Here is a 17,263-nt window from a genome sequence, read left to right as displayed (position 1 = left end):
TCTGTCTCATTCTCTCTCTCTGTCAATCTCTTTCACAGGCTCTCATTCTCTTTGTTTGTCTCTCTCTCTCTCTCTCTATCACCGTCGCTCACTCTCATTCATTCTCTCCCTCTCTCTCTATCACCCTCTCTCACTCGCTCCCATTCTATAACTTCTGACAAGCAAAATTTTGAAGCTCTGAAGCAAACTAATTTGAATTTAATATTTTAATCCAATGTTCATTTGTGTCACAGCTCAGCTCAATTCAACATCAATATGTGTATAAGGGACAACTGTCAGTTGACTGTACTGTGTGTGTGTGTGCGCGCGTGCGCGCGCGCGCGTGTGTCAGTGTCACTGGTCTCAATAAGTAACCAAGGGGTCATGTTCACAGCCTGGCTCCCCCCTCCTCTGTGCCCCGTGCGTCTCTGTACCACCGGACCCATAACGTAACTCAGGGGTCCCCCCACAGCCTGTCCTCCATCCGCCTCCGCTCCATGTGTCTCAGGCTCTCCTTGTCCAATAAAGTAACCCACGGACCGCTGCATAAATTGTATCACCCTTCCCCTGTGCTCTGCGTGTCACAGGGTCTCCTGGTCTCAAAAAGTAACACTGTCATCTCTCTTTCCGTCTGTCTGTCTGTGTTTCTCTGTCATTCTGTATCTCCATTCATGCAGAGTGCACACATTCTGATCTGCCCCACAGCAGTGACAGTGATTGCCAGGTTTGCCCATTTTGCTTTAGGTGCAGGGCGGCCATTCATTTGAAGTCCAGCTGATCTCTTTAATGCTGTCTTTGAGCAACAATTCATGCATCGTCTGCAGAACAATCCCTGCCTCAATAGGACAGGTTATCAATAAAATATATCAGAATCAGTTTTAAGATCATTTCCGGGCTCGGTGCTGCTAATATAATATGTACTTCCCGTCCATTGGGAAGTGTAGGGGATAGAATATCAAATGGGATTTAGTTCTAGTGCTTGAAACTCTTCAGCTCTTCCAATAATTTGACGAATTTAACAATTAGAATCAGTGGGTATTTTACCGCGTTCTTCAGCTCCTCTCTGAATTTAGTCTGGGTCAGGACATAAATACACGTGTTTGTGCAGGAACTGAGAAGCTGCAAAATTCCTGCTGTGCGTTCTGTGATATAACGGGGGTCAGTGGGGGAGGAGTAAGAATAACTACTTGTAATTCGCTGATAGATGTAAAATACAACCTGTGTCACCCATAACAATATAAAACTGCCCGATATACTGAAGAGTAAAATGATGGATTTCTTGCGGTTCTCCATCTCTGGATCCTTGTGATTCTCTCCATTGCTGCGGCCCCGGAGTCCCCTGCGGACTCGGCTGGACACTAAAATACGTCTGACCGTCAGAACATTGAGCAGCAAAATCAGAAAGAACGGGACACAAGGGGTTAAAATGCGGTGAAAAAACTCAAATGCGGCCCATACGGGGGAAGTATTGAAGCTCGGTTTATACACACAAAACCAGTGAACATTATCAATTACAAATGCAGGTTCATACAAGAAGTACCAGGGGAGACTCTCTGAACAGCTCAGCACACTCACTGTTCCCAGAACCACAACCGCCGTTTTCTCGGTACAATATTTGGTTTTCAGCTTCTCACAACAAATGGCCACAAATCGATCAAAGGGGAAAGCGACTGTGAGCCAGACGGAAAACTCGGTGGTTGCAAAAACCAAGAAGTTAACGAGACTACACACGGGAGTAACGTCCAGGAATGAGCCTGGGAAATAAATCGCACAAATCCCCCTCAATATCGGATCAGAGATAACGACCAGAAGATCGGCCGCTGCCATTCCCACCAGGTATCGAGTGATACATTTGGAGAGTCCGCACTTTCCACGAGACAGGATCACAATCGCCGCCAAGTTAACTGTAAGATAGAGGAAAGGAAGCAGAGACATTACTTTTCAGACCTGGAGTCAAAGCAGCATTTTGAGATGATCTCGAGTGAAATTTCCAGCTTTGTTGCTGCATCGATGGGTGGAAAGTGATTCACTGACCTGGGAACCGCTTTCGGGCAGAGAGATATTTTTTAACACAATGATCAATAATGAATTGGGAAATCGATACAGAAAGTGAATAAGGTGAGCACCAGATTTGTTGGAAGGGCTGAGCGAGGGCATAGTACCAGTGGGGAAAGAGAAGGGGTTTTACCGAACGGGATTCCAGCGGATTAACGCCGGATTTGGGCTCCAGACAAACTTGGAACGAAAGCGAAGTGTCGGGAAGTTGAGCGGACGGAGAAGGTGCAGCTGGTTTCTTCCTCCGGGTTAAGAGAGCCGACAGGGGTTGGCACTAAACGGGAATGGCAGCTGGAGCCCGACCCAGTAAGTGAGATAAGGAGGGAGACAAGGAAAAGGATATGTCGGAGCTGGAGGGGAGTCAGGAGCAGATGGTTTGTGAAAGCGGATCAACTGAAGCAACGGATGAGGATAGAGAGGATTCAATGCAGTCGGAGGAGGGGCTGGGATTCACAGGGAGAGACTGCAGCAAAGTGTTAGAGGAAATCTAATCTCTCGGTCCCAGTAACACAATCCAATCAATAAATTCAACCATTGATTTCTGTGGTTATTGGTGTCAGGGAACCGTAAAAATGGGTTCAATAAATTTACTTTGCACATTCAATTAAATTTAAATTACAATGTATTTATTAAATCAGCATCGTTGTTTATTGGATTAATCTGACAGACAGCTTTCAGGATGCAATATCGTAATAATTCATAACAGTCAAAAAATGAATGAGTCTATTCTTTAAATACGTTTCAATTCGTGTTTATTTATTCAGCAAATAAGTAAAAGGAATATTCACCTAAACAGACTGAGGACCTAATAGTGATAAACCCACCCGGCGGGAGTACAATAAAACTCTCACAATCTGACAACATCCTAATAACACCTTCAATTCACTTTTCCTCTTCATAATTGTACTGAAAGTTTCAACAGTTCATTCCGAAAATTGTTTACTCTGCTGCTTCTTTCTCTCGTTTTCTGTCTCTCCCTCTCTCTCTGTCTCTCCCCTCTCCACGTGTCTCTCGCTGTATCTCTCTCTGTCCATCTCACTGTGCCTCTCTCCCTGTCTCTCACCTCTCTCTCACTCTGTTTCTTTCCCTTGGTCTCTCTCTCTTTCCGAGTCTCTCCCTTTCACCCTCCCCCTGTGTTTCTCGCACTCTCTCTTCCTCGCGTTTCTTTTCTCCCTTCCCTCTCGTTTTCCTTCTCAGTCCCTTCCTCTATCTCTCCTCTCTATCTCTCCGTACAGTCTCTACTCTATTTCTCAATGCCCCCTTTTCCTTCCGATTCTATCCTAACAACCTGCGCCTACATTCTCTTCACCAGCCCCGTGTTCCAACGATTCGATACTCATTGTCAGTTTATTAAATGGTGAAACCTCAGTGAACAGTTTAATGTTTTTACAGATCAACCAAGTATCCACCTGTTCACCTACACTGTTCGTTTCATCTACAATGCATGGAATAAACAGAATCGAATGCCTGTTCCAGACTCACCTCACAATAATTGAAATTCCTTCTCCTGTAATTATAAAGTACAGCGTTAGATGGCGGCATTGTTCAATTAACAAAACACCAACATCACCGCTGCTTCTCATCTTATTTTCTTATCTTCTGATCTTACAGATAACTAGAAAGGCTCCTCATTCCATCAAATACAGTGTAAACTGATACAACATAACCTCAAAAACATTGCATTTTACAGTGAATTCATGCACGGTGAAGCAGAGAATGAGATGTGAAAGAATCAGCAAAAAACTCAGTTCAGTAGCCAGACCTCTGGAGATGCGTCAGATACACACACAATGAAATAATCTTTCATAACAGTGATAACCAATAAATACATTGAAATACCAGTTAAACTGAACCATGTTATTGCGGAGGGAGGACATTGCGCTGACTCCTTGTAACGTGAGCCGTCTTATCATCAATCACTGAAAACACATTTATAGAAAAATAGCCCAGGACAGGTTAGTTCCACAGCACGAAACTGTTAATAGCTCCTGATGATCTGATACCAGCTATCAGCCCAGACACCTGATTCCAGTATAATCAGCACAATAATCAAGTGACAATGCCAGGGCTGGATATACAAATTTCATTACAGATATAATGCAATTGCTGCAAGGCTGAACATTTAGAAGATAAGGACATTCCATTATTCAACAAAACATTCAGTACAAAGAATAATCCATCAACAATCCCAGGGAAGAATATTCAAAGTACACTACATATATAATGTAACTCCAACAAGACCGAAAAAGCTGAGACAGGACATTCCGTCAATTGATAGAACAGAACAGGCAGCTTTGTAAAACACACAGGGAGAAATGAAGTGCCCAGGACAGCAGCACAGTTAACGCCGATTTACACCATTAACAGCTGAGATAACGGCTTACCCGAAACTCCAAGGGCCGCAAGAACAGGATAATAAATATCTTCTATCTGATATATCACTGGATATCCCATTTCAGTGAGAATCAGTGACTTCTTTTGGCCTGGAAACGAGAGCTCCGGCAGGTGCTGTGAGATGATTCATTCCAACGACCCCTAATTTATACAGAGGATAAGTCTCCACGGACACGGTTATACCCCTGATCATTGCTTTACAGTTACAGTCCCTTGAACAAACACATTCCATCAGCAGCTTTGAATCCGATGTAAAGAATTACGTGGATATAACAGAAACATCTCAAAATCCAGGGCATTACTTAATCAGACCACTCTCAGAAATAAATTTACAAGCTGTGCTCATACAGGACTGATCCAACAACAATTAGCGACTTCATTTACAGTTTTCATATAATTGCATTGGCCATGTTCAGTCCTGCCCATTCATTTCTAAATGTTACCGATTTCACCGCAGTTAAACTGAATCCAAGAACACAAACACACCATTTCTCTCTGCCCTGCAGTTTCCCATTTAAAATATGAATTTTGAGTCTCTGACAGAGTTAACGGTCATTTTCAGGATTGTAGCCGATAAATGACTGTTGGTGATATTAGGGGACGGACACTGAACGAGCTTCATTGCCATTCCTCTCTCCATTGTTTTACTGCAGATGTTTCCCCGTTTATTCTACATTTGATTCATGGCTCCAGTAAAATTGGTTCCGTGCAACTGAGCTGAGCTCATGACCCGATTTGATCCCTGTGCTTCCCTCACCCGCATTCATTCCTTCCTCAGCCCATTGCCATTGAAACCCTCATCCATGCCTCTGTTCCCGCAGACTCCATTCCTCCAGTTCACTTCTGGCCGGGCACCCATTCTCCACCTTCGGACCTGCACCAGTTCCTGTTTGACATCACGGAACCTCACTGTCTCTCAGTTCCACATCGCCTTACAGTTGAAATTCTCAGTCTTGGGTTGAAATGTTTCCATGGCCCACCCATCCGTACTCCCGTCCACCCACCCCCTCCCCCCGACACATAACATGACAGAATCATGCTGCACAGAAGGTCATTCGACCCATCGTGCCTGTGATGGCTCTTCGAAAGAGATGTCTAATTAATCGCGTACCCCTACTCTTGTTCCATAGCCCTGCAATTGTCCCCAAACACCTGCATTGACCTCACCCGTGACCTCCTCATTCATCTGACTCTGGCTATTTGGGTGGGACTACCCTCACTTGGTTCCAATCTCCTATCTGATCAGAGCCAGGAGAAGCTTCTCTTCCCACCCTATCACCGTTATATCTGATGACTCTAAATGTTCAATCCTTGGCTCCCTCCTCTTCCTCATCCACATGCTGCCCTATGGTCACATAGTCCACAGAGATGGATCAGCTTTCAGCTGCATGTTGACAAAACCAACGCCTCTCTTGACCCTTCCAATATATTTGTGTTGTCAGGCCGACATCCTGTTTTAAATGAGACACAATTTCAGCTAGTAACCATTCGGAAGTCATGATCTTTGGTCTCACAATCTCCACATCCTTTCACTGATTGCATCCCCATCCCGGGCTTTTGTCTGAGGCTAATCACGACTGTTCTTATCTTCGATGTCCGATTCAACCCCGAGCTGACCTATCCTCTCCATCACAAAGATCACCTACTTCCGCGCCCATAATAATGACCGTTCCACCCGCCCTGCCCATCTGCTGCTGAAACCCTCAGACATGCCTTTTTAGTGTCTCCGGTAAACACACACATTACCAGCAGGCAGTGAATCGATCCCTTTAACCCGCTGTGTACAGCTCCAGTACAGGAGCTGGCACTGAGAAAGAGATGAGATGTGCAGTGATGACAAGAATGAATCCTTCCCTTTTACCCACTGTTTAATGTACATGTGCTGGAGCTGACGCTGATACACACACGGCCGTAGAGGACACCGAAGGAGATACAGACTGAGAGAGACATTTTATTTTAATGTAAATGCAGCGATTTTGATTCAAGTGCGGAACTCAATTTTGAGTTTCTTCAGAGCCACCATTTAGTGTGAACAAAGCACTGGGACTTTTATTACACATTACTACTCCTCACTGAGAAAGACATACACTGTACAGAGTACCACGAAATACACAAAATCATTGAATGATAGAATCGTACAGCACAGGAGGAGGCCATTCAGCCCACTGTGCCTGTGCCGGCTCTTCAAAAGAGATATCCCATTCAATCCTACACCCCAACTTTGTCCCGGTTACCCTGCAAATTAATCCTCGACAAATACATGTCCAATCGCCTTTTGAAAGTTCCTATCGAATCTGCTCTCACTACACTTTCAGGTAATGCGTTATAGATCTTAACAACCACCTGCGTGAAAACATTTCTCCTAATTTCTGCTCTAGTTCTTTTGCCAATTATTTGAAATCTATGACCTCTGGTTACCGAGCCATTTGCCAGAGGAAACAATTTCTCCCTATTGGCTCTATCAAAACCTTTCATTATTTTGAACACCTCTATTAAATCTCCCCTTAACCTTCTCTGCTGAAAGGAGAACAATCCCAGCTTCTCCAATCTCTCCACATAAATGAAGTCCCTCATCCCTGATATCTTGGTAAATCGCATCTGCACTCTCTCCAAGACCTTGGAATCCTTCCTAAAGTGTTGTGCCCAGAATTGACTACAATACTCCAGCTGATGCCTAACCTGTATTTTGAAAATGTCCAGCATGAATTCCTTGTTTTTGTATTCAATGTCGCTATTTACAAAGCCAAGTATCCCACATGCTTTCTTAGCCGCCTTGTCAACTTGCACTGCCACCTTCAAAGATTTAGGTATACATTCTCCACCCCCCCCCCCCCCCGCCACCCCCGACACCCGAGGTCCCTCTGCTCTTCCACCACAGTTAAAATAGTACCATGTGGATTGTACCGCCTCTCTGTGTTATTCCTCTCAAAGTGCATCACTTCACACTAACCTGCATTAAATTGCATCTGCCAGGTCAGAAATAGCAGAAGTAAAACACAAATGAAGATAGTGTTGTGTTTAAAAACTGGTGTTTTATTTTAAAATTTTGAAAAAAGATTTCTCAAAACTACACCCCACATCACCCAATCAGAAAGCCAGACCCGACTAATCTACCGATCCGAGTTTGTACCAGTCCAATTCTGTTTCTCTTTCTCTCTCTCTCTCTCTCTCTCCCATACGAACATAAGAACATAAGAATAGTTGCAGGAGTAGGCTGTAGGGCCCCTCAAGCCTTCTCCACTATTCAATAAGATCATGGCTGATCTTCTAACTCAACTCCACTTTCCCGCACAATCCCCACATCCCTTGATTCCTTTCGTGCCCAAAAATCTATTGATCTCAGTCAACAACGGAGCATCGTCAACCCTCTGGGGTAGAAAATTCCAAAGATTCACTCCCCTCTGAGTGAAAAAATCTTTCCTTATCTTGGCCCTGAATGGCCGACCCTTTATTTTGAGACTAGACTCTCCAAGCCAGGGGGAAACAGCCTCTCAGCCTCTACCGTGTCAATTCCCCTCAGAAACTTTTATGTTTCAATGAGATCACTACTTATTCGTCTAAAATCCAGAGACTATAGGCCCATTCTACTCAATCTCCACTCAAAGGACAACGTTTTCATCCCAGGAATCAATCCAGTGAACCTTCATTCTACCACTCTAAGGCAAGTATATCCTTCCTTAGATGAGGAGACCAAAACTGTTCACAGTACTCCCGATGCGGTCTCACCAGAGCCCTGTATCATTGCAGGATTTCCTACTTACTCTCATACTCCAACTACCTTGCATCATAGACTAACATACCATTTGCTTTCCAAATTGTTTGCTGTGCCTGCATGTTAACTTCCTGTGATTCGTATGCAAGGACACCTAAATCCTTCGGAATACCAACATTTCTTCGTCTCTCGCCTTTTAAAACTATCCCATTTTCCTATCCTTATTACTAAAGTGGATAATTTCATTGTTTTTCACATTATTCTCCAGCTGCCAACTTCTCGCCAACTCACTTAACCGCTATATATCCATTTGCAGCCTCTTAGCGTCCATCTCACAGCTTACTTTCCCACCTTGCATTGTTTCATCACCAAACTTGAGTGCATTATATTCGGTCCCCTCATTTAAGTCATTGATATATATTGTAAACAGTTGAGGCCCAAGCACTGATCCTTTCGGCAACCCACTAGTTACAACCTGCCACCGAAAATGACCAGTTTATTCCTCCTCTCTGTTTTCTGTCGGTTAAACCAATCCTCAATCCAAGATAATATATTACCCCCAATCCCATGAGCTCTAATCTTATGTAACGACCTCTTGTGTGGCATTTATCGAATGCTTTTTTGAAAATCGAAATATACATCCATTGATTCCCCATATCTACCCTGCTAGGTACACCCTCACAAAACTCCAATAGATTTGTCAAACACCTTTCAGAAAACCGTGTTGACGCTGCCTAATCATGTTGTGATTTTCTAAGTGCCCGTTACTACGTCCCTATAACAGAATCCAGCATTTTACCAACTACAGTTGTCAGGCTAATGGCTCTATCGTTCCCTTTTTTCTCTCTCCTTCCTTTCTTTCATGGCGGGTTTACGTTTGCTACCTTCCAATCCACCGGGACCGTTCTAGAATCTACGAAATTCTGGAAGATCATAAACACTGCAGCCATCTCTTTTAAAACCCTGGGATGTAGGCTATCAGGTCAAAGGGATTTGTTGGTTGTTAGTCCCATTAATTTATCCAGTACTTTTTCTTTACAAATCTTAAATACTCTAAGTTCTTCACCCTTATTAGCCCCTTGGTTCCTAATGTTTTCGGTGTGTTTCTTGTGCCTTCGACTGAGAAGACAGATACAAATATTTGTTTAAGGTCTCTGCCATTTCATTACACCCCATCATACAGTCTCCTGTCTCTTCCTCTAAGAGGCCCACATATAATTTCGCCGAACTCTTCCTCTTTACATGCTTCTAACAGCTCTTACAATCTGTTTTCATATATCTTGCTAGTTTACTCAAATATTCAATTTTCTTTCTCTTTATCAATTTCTTGGTCATCCTTTGCTGATTTCTAAAAAAAACCCCAATCCTCGGGCTTACGAAACTTTTTGGCAATATTGTAAGCCTCTTCTTTTAATCAAAAGTTACCGTTAATTTCTCCAATGAGCCACGTGTGGATCACTTTACCGTGGAGTTTATATTCCTCAAGGGAATGTATATTCGTCGAGGATTATGAATTAATCCTTTAAATATTCATCATTGCTCATCAATATTCATATCTTTTCATCTCATTTCCGAATCCACCTTAGCCAACTCACGCCGATGCCTATATAATTGGCCTTATTTAAATTTAAGACCATTGTATTGGACTGAAATTCATGGCTCCCAAACACAATATGACATTCTATCATATTACGATCACTCTTCCCCAGAGGATCATTTACTGTAAGATTACTAATTAACCCTGTCTCATTTCACAATACAAAATCTAAAATAGCCTGTCCCCTAGTTGGTTCAGGGAGGCAGGGATTAGCAGGAAGGATGTTTCCCCTGGCCGGGGGGGTCCAGAACGAGGGGTCACAGTCTCAGGATATGGAGTAGGAGATTTAGGACAGAGATGAGGAGAAATTTCTTCAATCAGAGGGTGGTGAACCTGTGGAAATCTCTACCACAGGAGGCTGTGGAGGCCAATTCACTGGATACATTTAAGAAGGAGCTGGATAGATTTCTTGACACAAAAGGCATCAAGGGGTATGGGAAGAGAGCGGGAATATGGTATTGAGATAGAGGATTAGCTATGATCATATTGAATGGTGGAGCAGGCTCGAGGGTCCGAATGGCCTACCCCTGCTCCTATTTTGTATATTACTTTGTTCCTCGATATATTGGTCCAGAAAACTGTCTTGAATGCATTCCAAGAACTCGTGCTCCAAATTAGGTTTGCCAATTTGGTTTTCCAGTCTATATGAGGATTAAAGTCCCACACGATTATTGCATTACCCTTGTTATATGCTCCTCCAATTTGCAGAATTATACTCTGTGTAATACAATAACTGCTAGGGTGTCTACAAACTACTCCCACCAATAATTCTGCCCCTTGTTATTTCTTAGCTCTAAAAACACTGATTCTACATCTTGATTTTCTGAACTAAGTTCCTTTCTCACTCCTGCCTTTATCTCATCCTTTATTTTGAAGGCTTACACAACCCCCCCAGCACCCACTCCTTTTCCATTTCGCCTATCTTATTGAAAAGTCAAGTGCTCTGGCATATTAAATTCCCAACCTTGGTCACCCTGCAACCATGACTCAGCAATGACTACTACCAGATCAAACCCATTTATCTCTATTTGCAACATCAATTCATCTATCTTGTTGTGAATATTTCGTGCATTTAAATATAGCGGCTTTAATTATAACTTTTTATTCTTTTTCCCTGATGTGACCTTAGTCAGTAATATTGAATGGGAGGAATCAGTGCAACAGGTATAGAGGGTACCAATTTCTTAAATTGCATTCAGGAGAACTTTTTTTACCAGTATGTAGCAAGCTGGACAAGAGAGGGGGCAGTTCTGGACTTAGTTTTAGGGAATGAAGCTGGGCAGGTGGAAGGAGTATCAGTGGGAGACCATTTTCGTGGTCGTGGTCTTTTTCAGTTAGATTTAGCGTATTTATGGATAAGGACAAAGATGGAAAAGGAATAAATGTTCTGAAAGGAGAAAGGACAATTTTACTAAGCTGAGATGTGATTTAGCAAAAGTGGACTGGAAACAGGTATTTGAAGATAAATCAGTGTCAGAGTATTGGGAGGCATTTAAGTGGGAGATAAGGAGGGTTCAGAGCAAATATGTTCGCACAAAGTAAAAGGATGACACTCCCAAACAAACAGCCTCCTGAATTTCAAGAAGCATACAGGGTAGGATAAGGCAAAAAAGTGAAGCTTATGTCAGATAACGAGAGTTCAAAACTGCAAAAAGCCGAGAGGAGTATCGAGAGTGCAGGGGTGAAATTAGAAAGGAAATTAAGGAAGCAAAGGGAATGCAAGGGAAAAATGTATTCGCGAGTGAAATCAAGGAAATCACAAGGTTGTTTTATAAATACATTAAGAGCAAGAGGATGATTAAGGAAAGAATAGGGCCAATTAGTCAACAAAAAGGTATCCTGTCTGTGGGGGCAAAAGACGTGGGTATGGTTCTTAAGGAACACTTTGCGTCTGTCTTCACAAAACAGGCGGTCGATGCAGACATTGTAGTTAAGGAGGAGGATTGTTTTATATTGGATGCGATAAATATAGTGAGAAAGGAAATATTAAGGGGCTTAGTATCGTTTTAAGGAGGTAAATCGCCAGACCCAGATGAAATTTATCCCAGGCTGTTTAGAGAAACAAAGGAGGAAATAGCGGAGGCTCTGCCCATCATTTACCAATCCTCTTTGTCTACAGGTGTGGTGCTGGGGACTGGAGGGCTGCTGACGTTGCACCGTTGTTTATAAATGGAGAAGGAAAAAAATGATGAATTCGAGGCCAGTCACCCTAACCTCGGTGATGGGCAAATTATTGGAAAAAAGTTCTGATGGATATATAAATCGTCATTTAGAAGGCACGGATTAATCAAGGACCGTCAGCATGGATTTGTAAAGGAAGATTTGTCTGGCTAACTTCATTGCATTTTTTGAGGAGGTAACAAGGAAGGTTGATGAAGGTAGTGCGTTTGATGTATTCTACATGGATTTTAGCAAGGCAAGGTTCCACATGGCAGACTGATCAGAAATGTAAAAACCCATTGGATCGAAGGGAAAGTGGCAAGTTGGATCCAAAATTGGCTCAGTGGCAGGAAGCAAAGTGAAATGGTCGACGGGTCTTTTTGTGACTGGAAGACTGTTTCCAGTGGGGTTCCGCAGGGCTCAGTACTAGGTCCCTTGCTTTTTGTGATATACATCAATGATTTAGACTTAATGTCGACGGCATGATTAAGAAGTTTGCAGTTGATACAAAAATTAGACGTGTGGTTGATAGTGAGGAAGAAATCTGTAGACTGCAGGAAGGTATCAATGGACTGGTCAGGTGGGCAGAAAATTGGCAAATGGAATTCAATCCAGAGGAGTGTTAGGCAGTGCATTTGTGGAGGGCAAACAAGGCAAGGGAGTACACAATAAATGGTACGATACTGAGAGATGAAGAGGGACAGAGTGAACTTGGAGTGCATGTCCACAGATCCCTGAAGGTAGCTGGACAGGTAGATAAGGTGGTTGAGAAGGCATACGTAATGCTTTCCTTTATTAGACGAGGCATAGAATATAAAAGCAGAGATGTTATGCTTGAACTGTATAACACACTAGTTCGGCCACAGCTTGAGTACTGCGCACAGTTCTGGTCACCACATTACAGGAAGGATGTAATTGCACTCGAGAGGAGCAGAGGCGATTTACGAGAATGTTGCCAGGAGTGGAGAATTTTAGCTGTGATGACAGATTGGATAGGCTGAGGTTGTTTTCCTTGGAACAGAGGAGGCTGAGGGGTTATTTGATTGAGGTGGACAAAATTACGAGGGGCCTGGATGGAGTGGGATATGCAGGACCTATTTCAAATAACGGATGGGTCAGTAACCAGAGGGTATAGATTTAAAGTGATTGGTAGAAGGACTAGTGTGGAAATGAGGAAAAATGTTTTCACCCAGAGGTTGGTGGGGGTCTGGAACACACTGTCTGAAAGGGTGGTAGAGGCAGAAACCCCCAACTCATTTTAAAAATAACTGGATATGAACCTGAAGAGCCGTGACCTGCAGGGCTACGGACCAAATGCGAGAAAGTGAGATGAGGCTTGGTGGCTCATTCTTCAGCCGGCGATGACACGATGGGCCGAATGGCCTCTATCTGTGCCGCAAGTTTTCTTTGATTCTATGATTCTACAAGAGTCCACCATTTAAACATATTGGTGTTTACATTTGTTTTGGGTTTCAATAGAACAGGATATCGGGTCAGCTATAAAATGGGTGGTTCATCCGATCACACCCTGAATATCGGACCAGGTGTAAAACGGGCGTTCGATCTGATCACAGCCTGAATATTGGGCCAGGTGTAAAATGGGGAGTTGATCTCATCACACCCTGAATATCGGGCCAGGTGCAAAACAGGCGCTGATCCGGTCTCACCCTGAATATCGGGCCAGGTGTATAACGGATGGTCATTCTGATCACGCCCTGAATATTGGTCCAATTGTCAAAAGGGCAGTCGATCCAATCGCACCCTGAATATCGGGCAAGGTGTAGAATGAGCGGTCAATCCGTTCACACCCTGAATATCGGGCCAGGTGTAAAACGGGGAGTTGATCCGATCACATGCTGAATAACGGACCAGATGTAAAATGGGGAGTCAATCCGATCACACCCTGAATATCGGGACAGTGGAAAACGGGTGGTTGATCTGATCACACTATGAATATCGGGCCAGGTGTAAAACAGGGAGTCAATCTGATCACACCCTGAATATCGGGCGAGGTGTACAACGGGCTGTCGATCCGATCTCACTCGTTAGGAACTCCAGCCAACGATGAATTTCTATCCCAAAATATTCCGAATAGCGTTCGCACGGGACCTCGGTGGCGGTCTCCGTTAGGACATAGGAACGGGAGGAGGCCATTCAGCCCCTTGAGACTGTTCCAACATTCAAACAGATCATGGCTGATCTGAACATTAACTCCAATTACCCGTCTTGGCTTCATAACCCTGAATACCCTTACCCAACTAAATATTATCAAACTCCGTTTTGAAATTTTCAATTGACCTCCAGCCTCAACAGCTCTCTGAGGGAGACAGTTCCAGATTTCTATTACCCTTTGTGTGAAGAAGTGCTTCCTGGCATCACCCCTAGCTCTAATTTTAAGGTTATGCCTCAATTTTCTGGACTCTCCCACCAGCTGAAACAGTTTCCCCCTAAATACCCTGTCAAATCTTTTAATCATTGTGGTAATGTAGGAAACGCGCCAGCCAATTTGCACCCAGCAAGCTCCCACAAACTGAAATGAGAAAATCGGTATTAGTGATGTCGTTTGAGGGATATATATTGCCCAGGACACCGAGGAGAACACCCCTGCACTTTTTCGAATGTTGCCGTGGGATCTTTTACATCTGCCTGAGAGGGTAAGTGGGCCCTCGGTTTAACGTGTCGGATGAAAGTCGGTATCTCCGACAGTACAGGTCAGCCTCAGCACCGCAAAGTAGCGTCAGCCTAGATTATGTGTTCAAGTCTCCGGAGTGGGACTAAAACTCCCAACCTTCTAACTCAGAAGCGAGACTGCTCCACTGAGGCATGGTTGACGCCCGAAAGAGGGAGAGGGAGGTGAATGGGCATAGGTAGGGAATTCTGGGTCGTGGATGTGGCTGAAGACAAGTCTGTCAAAAGTAGGGCAAATGGACTGCGGATGCACAAGCAGCCAAAGGTGGAGGAGCAGAGTGTTTGGCATGGGCTCCAGGACTGGAGGAGGCGACAGAGATAGAGAGGGATGAGGGCCTCGTGGATTTAAGTGTAAGAAAGAATAAAAATAAACTACAAGCTTTGAAGAATGGAAGCCAATTCAGGTCAGCAAGCGAAGGGTGAGGATGGGCAGGTTGTGGAGATTGGGGGTCAAAGGTCAGGACTTCCTAATTTTAAACTGGAGGAAATTGTGGCTTATCAAAAATCGAATGTCAGAAAAACATTAGAAGGGTAAAGAGAGGCAGTGTCTTTGTCAGCATATATCTAAAAGCTGGTCCATGTCTGCGGACAGTGTCACCAAGGGGAAGCATGTCCATGAGGAAGAAGATGCAGCCAAGGATTGAACTTTTAGAGACATCAGATATAACGGTGGGAAGCGGAGCTTCTCCTGGCTGTGATCAGATAGGTGAGTGGAACCAAGCGAGGGTAGTCCCACCATAAGAGGACAAAGATCAACAAATGAGGAGGTCGCGGGTAGGTTTCCTGTAGATGTGGAGGAGAGGGCAGAGATGGGGAGGGGTGGGCCATGGAAGGATTTAAACCCCAGGATGAACTTTTTAAATGTTAGGCGATCGGGAATGAGGTGTCAGCGAGGGTCAGTGAGGCATAACAGGAACTGGTGCTGGTTGGAAGGTGGAGGTTGGGTGGCTGGCCAGGAGTGCATTGGAGGAATGGAGTCTAGTTGGTCAGAGGCATTGATGAGGGTTTCAATGGCAATGAGCTGAGGAAGGAATGGAGGCGAGTGAGGGAAGCACCGGGCCTTTGTGATGGAGGTCAAATCGAGTTATGAGCTCAGCTCGTGGATACACGGGAGCAATTTTACTGGCGCCGTCAACCAGTGTAATATAAACGGGTAAACATCTGCATTAAATTAACAGAGAGAGGAATGGCAATGGAGCTCGTTGAGTGTCCGACCAATGTACCATACTCCGGGGCATCCATTCCTGCATCGTATGAGGTAGACAACTTTGGCCGATTCACAGGAGTATGAACCATGCACCTGGTGGGTGGTGTCCTCTCCTGTGATGGTGGTATCTGTGTCGATGATCTGGCATGTCTTGCAGACGTTGCCGTGGCAGGGTTGTGTGGTGTCGTGGACGCTGTTCTCCTGAAAACTGGGTAATTTGCTGCGAACGATGGTCCGTTTGAGGTTGGGTGGCTGTTTGAAGGCGAGTAGTGGAGGCGTGGGGATGGCCTTAGCGAGGTGTTCGTCGTCATCGATGGCATGTTGAAGGCTGCGAAGAACATGGCGTAGTTGCTACCGCCTTCCATCGTCGGGACCCCCCTTGATACGTCGCCGATCCATCTGTAAACCAAGCATGTGGCTTTTCTTCTGCGGTGAGTAGTTCATCTGGTGTGTCCCACGTGATCGGAGAGCGGACCAAAGGAAGGGGTGCTGGTACATTCTCTTCTTGTCCTGGGTATGCCTGTACCAGTTCGTGGAGGCGAGATACCCCTTCCTTGCCTTTTGTGGCTCTATCACTAATGTACCATTTCCATTTCATTATGGAGCTTTGTTGGGCCTTTCCTACCTTATGAGACGTCTGCTCAGAGAGGACCCACATTTGAATTGGTAATTCGGTCGAAGGACCACCTTGTCACTGCCAAAAATGCTTTCAGTTTCAACAAGTGCCCAATAGCACGCCAAAAGCTCGTTTTCAAAGTGGGTTTATCATTGGGCGGCCTCTGGTAATTTGCGAGACCAAAATCTCAGTGGGGCTTGTCTTCCTGACTGACTCTGCCACAAGCTCCAAACGGCTGCGAGTTCTACTACCGACACCTGGAGTTCCATGGGTGTTCCATCTACTCTCGGCACCAGGGGTAGGGCTTGTGCCACGGCCTCTTTAGCTGCTTCAAAGACTGTTTGTTGTTTGGGGCCCCATTGGAAGACCGACTTCTTCCGCGTGCAGGCGTTGATGGGTTGTAGCAGGGTGGTTAGGTGGTTATGTGCCTGCGCCAAAACCCAACAACCCGATAAACCTTTGCGCCATCCCCTTGTTACTGGGGGGTGCTAGGGCTGCTATTTTGCTCCGTACCGCTTCGGGTATCACCCGTTCTCCTTTTACCCACTGGTTGCCCAGAAAAATCACACTCTGACTGGGTCCCTGTAATTTCTTGGTGCTGACAGCCCACTCTCGTTCAGATAAGTGTTCGATCATAACGCGGAGGGCTTCTTTGACCGCTTCTTCGAGTGTTCCCGTATTAGGATATCATCAATGTAATGTGCTACCTCAATGTCCGGAGCCAATGGGTAGCGAACTAAGTCACGTGCGATCAGGCCGTGACACAGCGTGGGACTATGTCGATCACCTTGGGGCAAGCGGGTGAACGTATACTGGCGACCCGCCCATGAAAAGGCAAACTGATCGGTATGGAGA

At 44.7% G+C, this 17,263-nt stretch overlaps 1 protein-coding gene across 1 annotated transcript; it reads right to left on the bottom strand.

Moving 5' to 3' along the window:
- Positions 1-951: 951 nt before the first annotated feature.
- LOC137312486 (probable G-protein coupled receptor 139) lies at positions 952-17,044 on the bottom strand. Its single transcript, XM_067979030.1, has 4 exons — positions 16,922-17,044; positions 16,660-16,836; positions 4,419-4,542; positions 952-1,883 (listed from the first exon to the last, which is right to left on the bottom strand). Exons 1-4 carry the CDS (start codon positions 17,042-17,044, stop codon positions 952-954), a joined length of 1,356 nt encoding a protein of 451 aa, XP_067835131.1.
- Between the last annotated feature and the right edge of the window lie 219 nt (positions 17,045-17,263).

This window comes from Heptranchias perlo, unplaced genomic scaffold, assembly GCF_035084215.1.
Source record: "Heptranchias perlo isolate sHepPer1 unplaced genomic scaffold, sHepPer1.hap1 HAP1_SCAFFOLD_43, whole genome shotgun sequence".
NCBI lineage: Eukaryota > Metazoa > Chordata > Chondrichthyes > Hexanchiformes > Hexanchidae > Heptranchias > Heptranchias perlo.
Note: the sequence above shows the minus strand (reverse complement) of the source record. Positions and strands in the feature narration are given on the sequence as shown.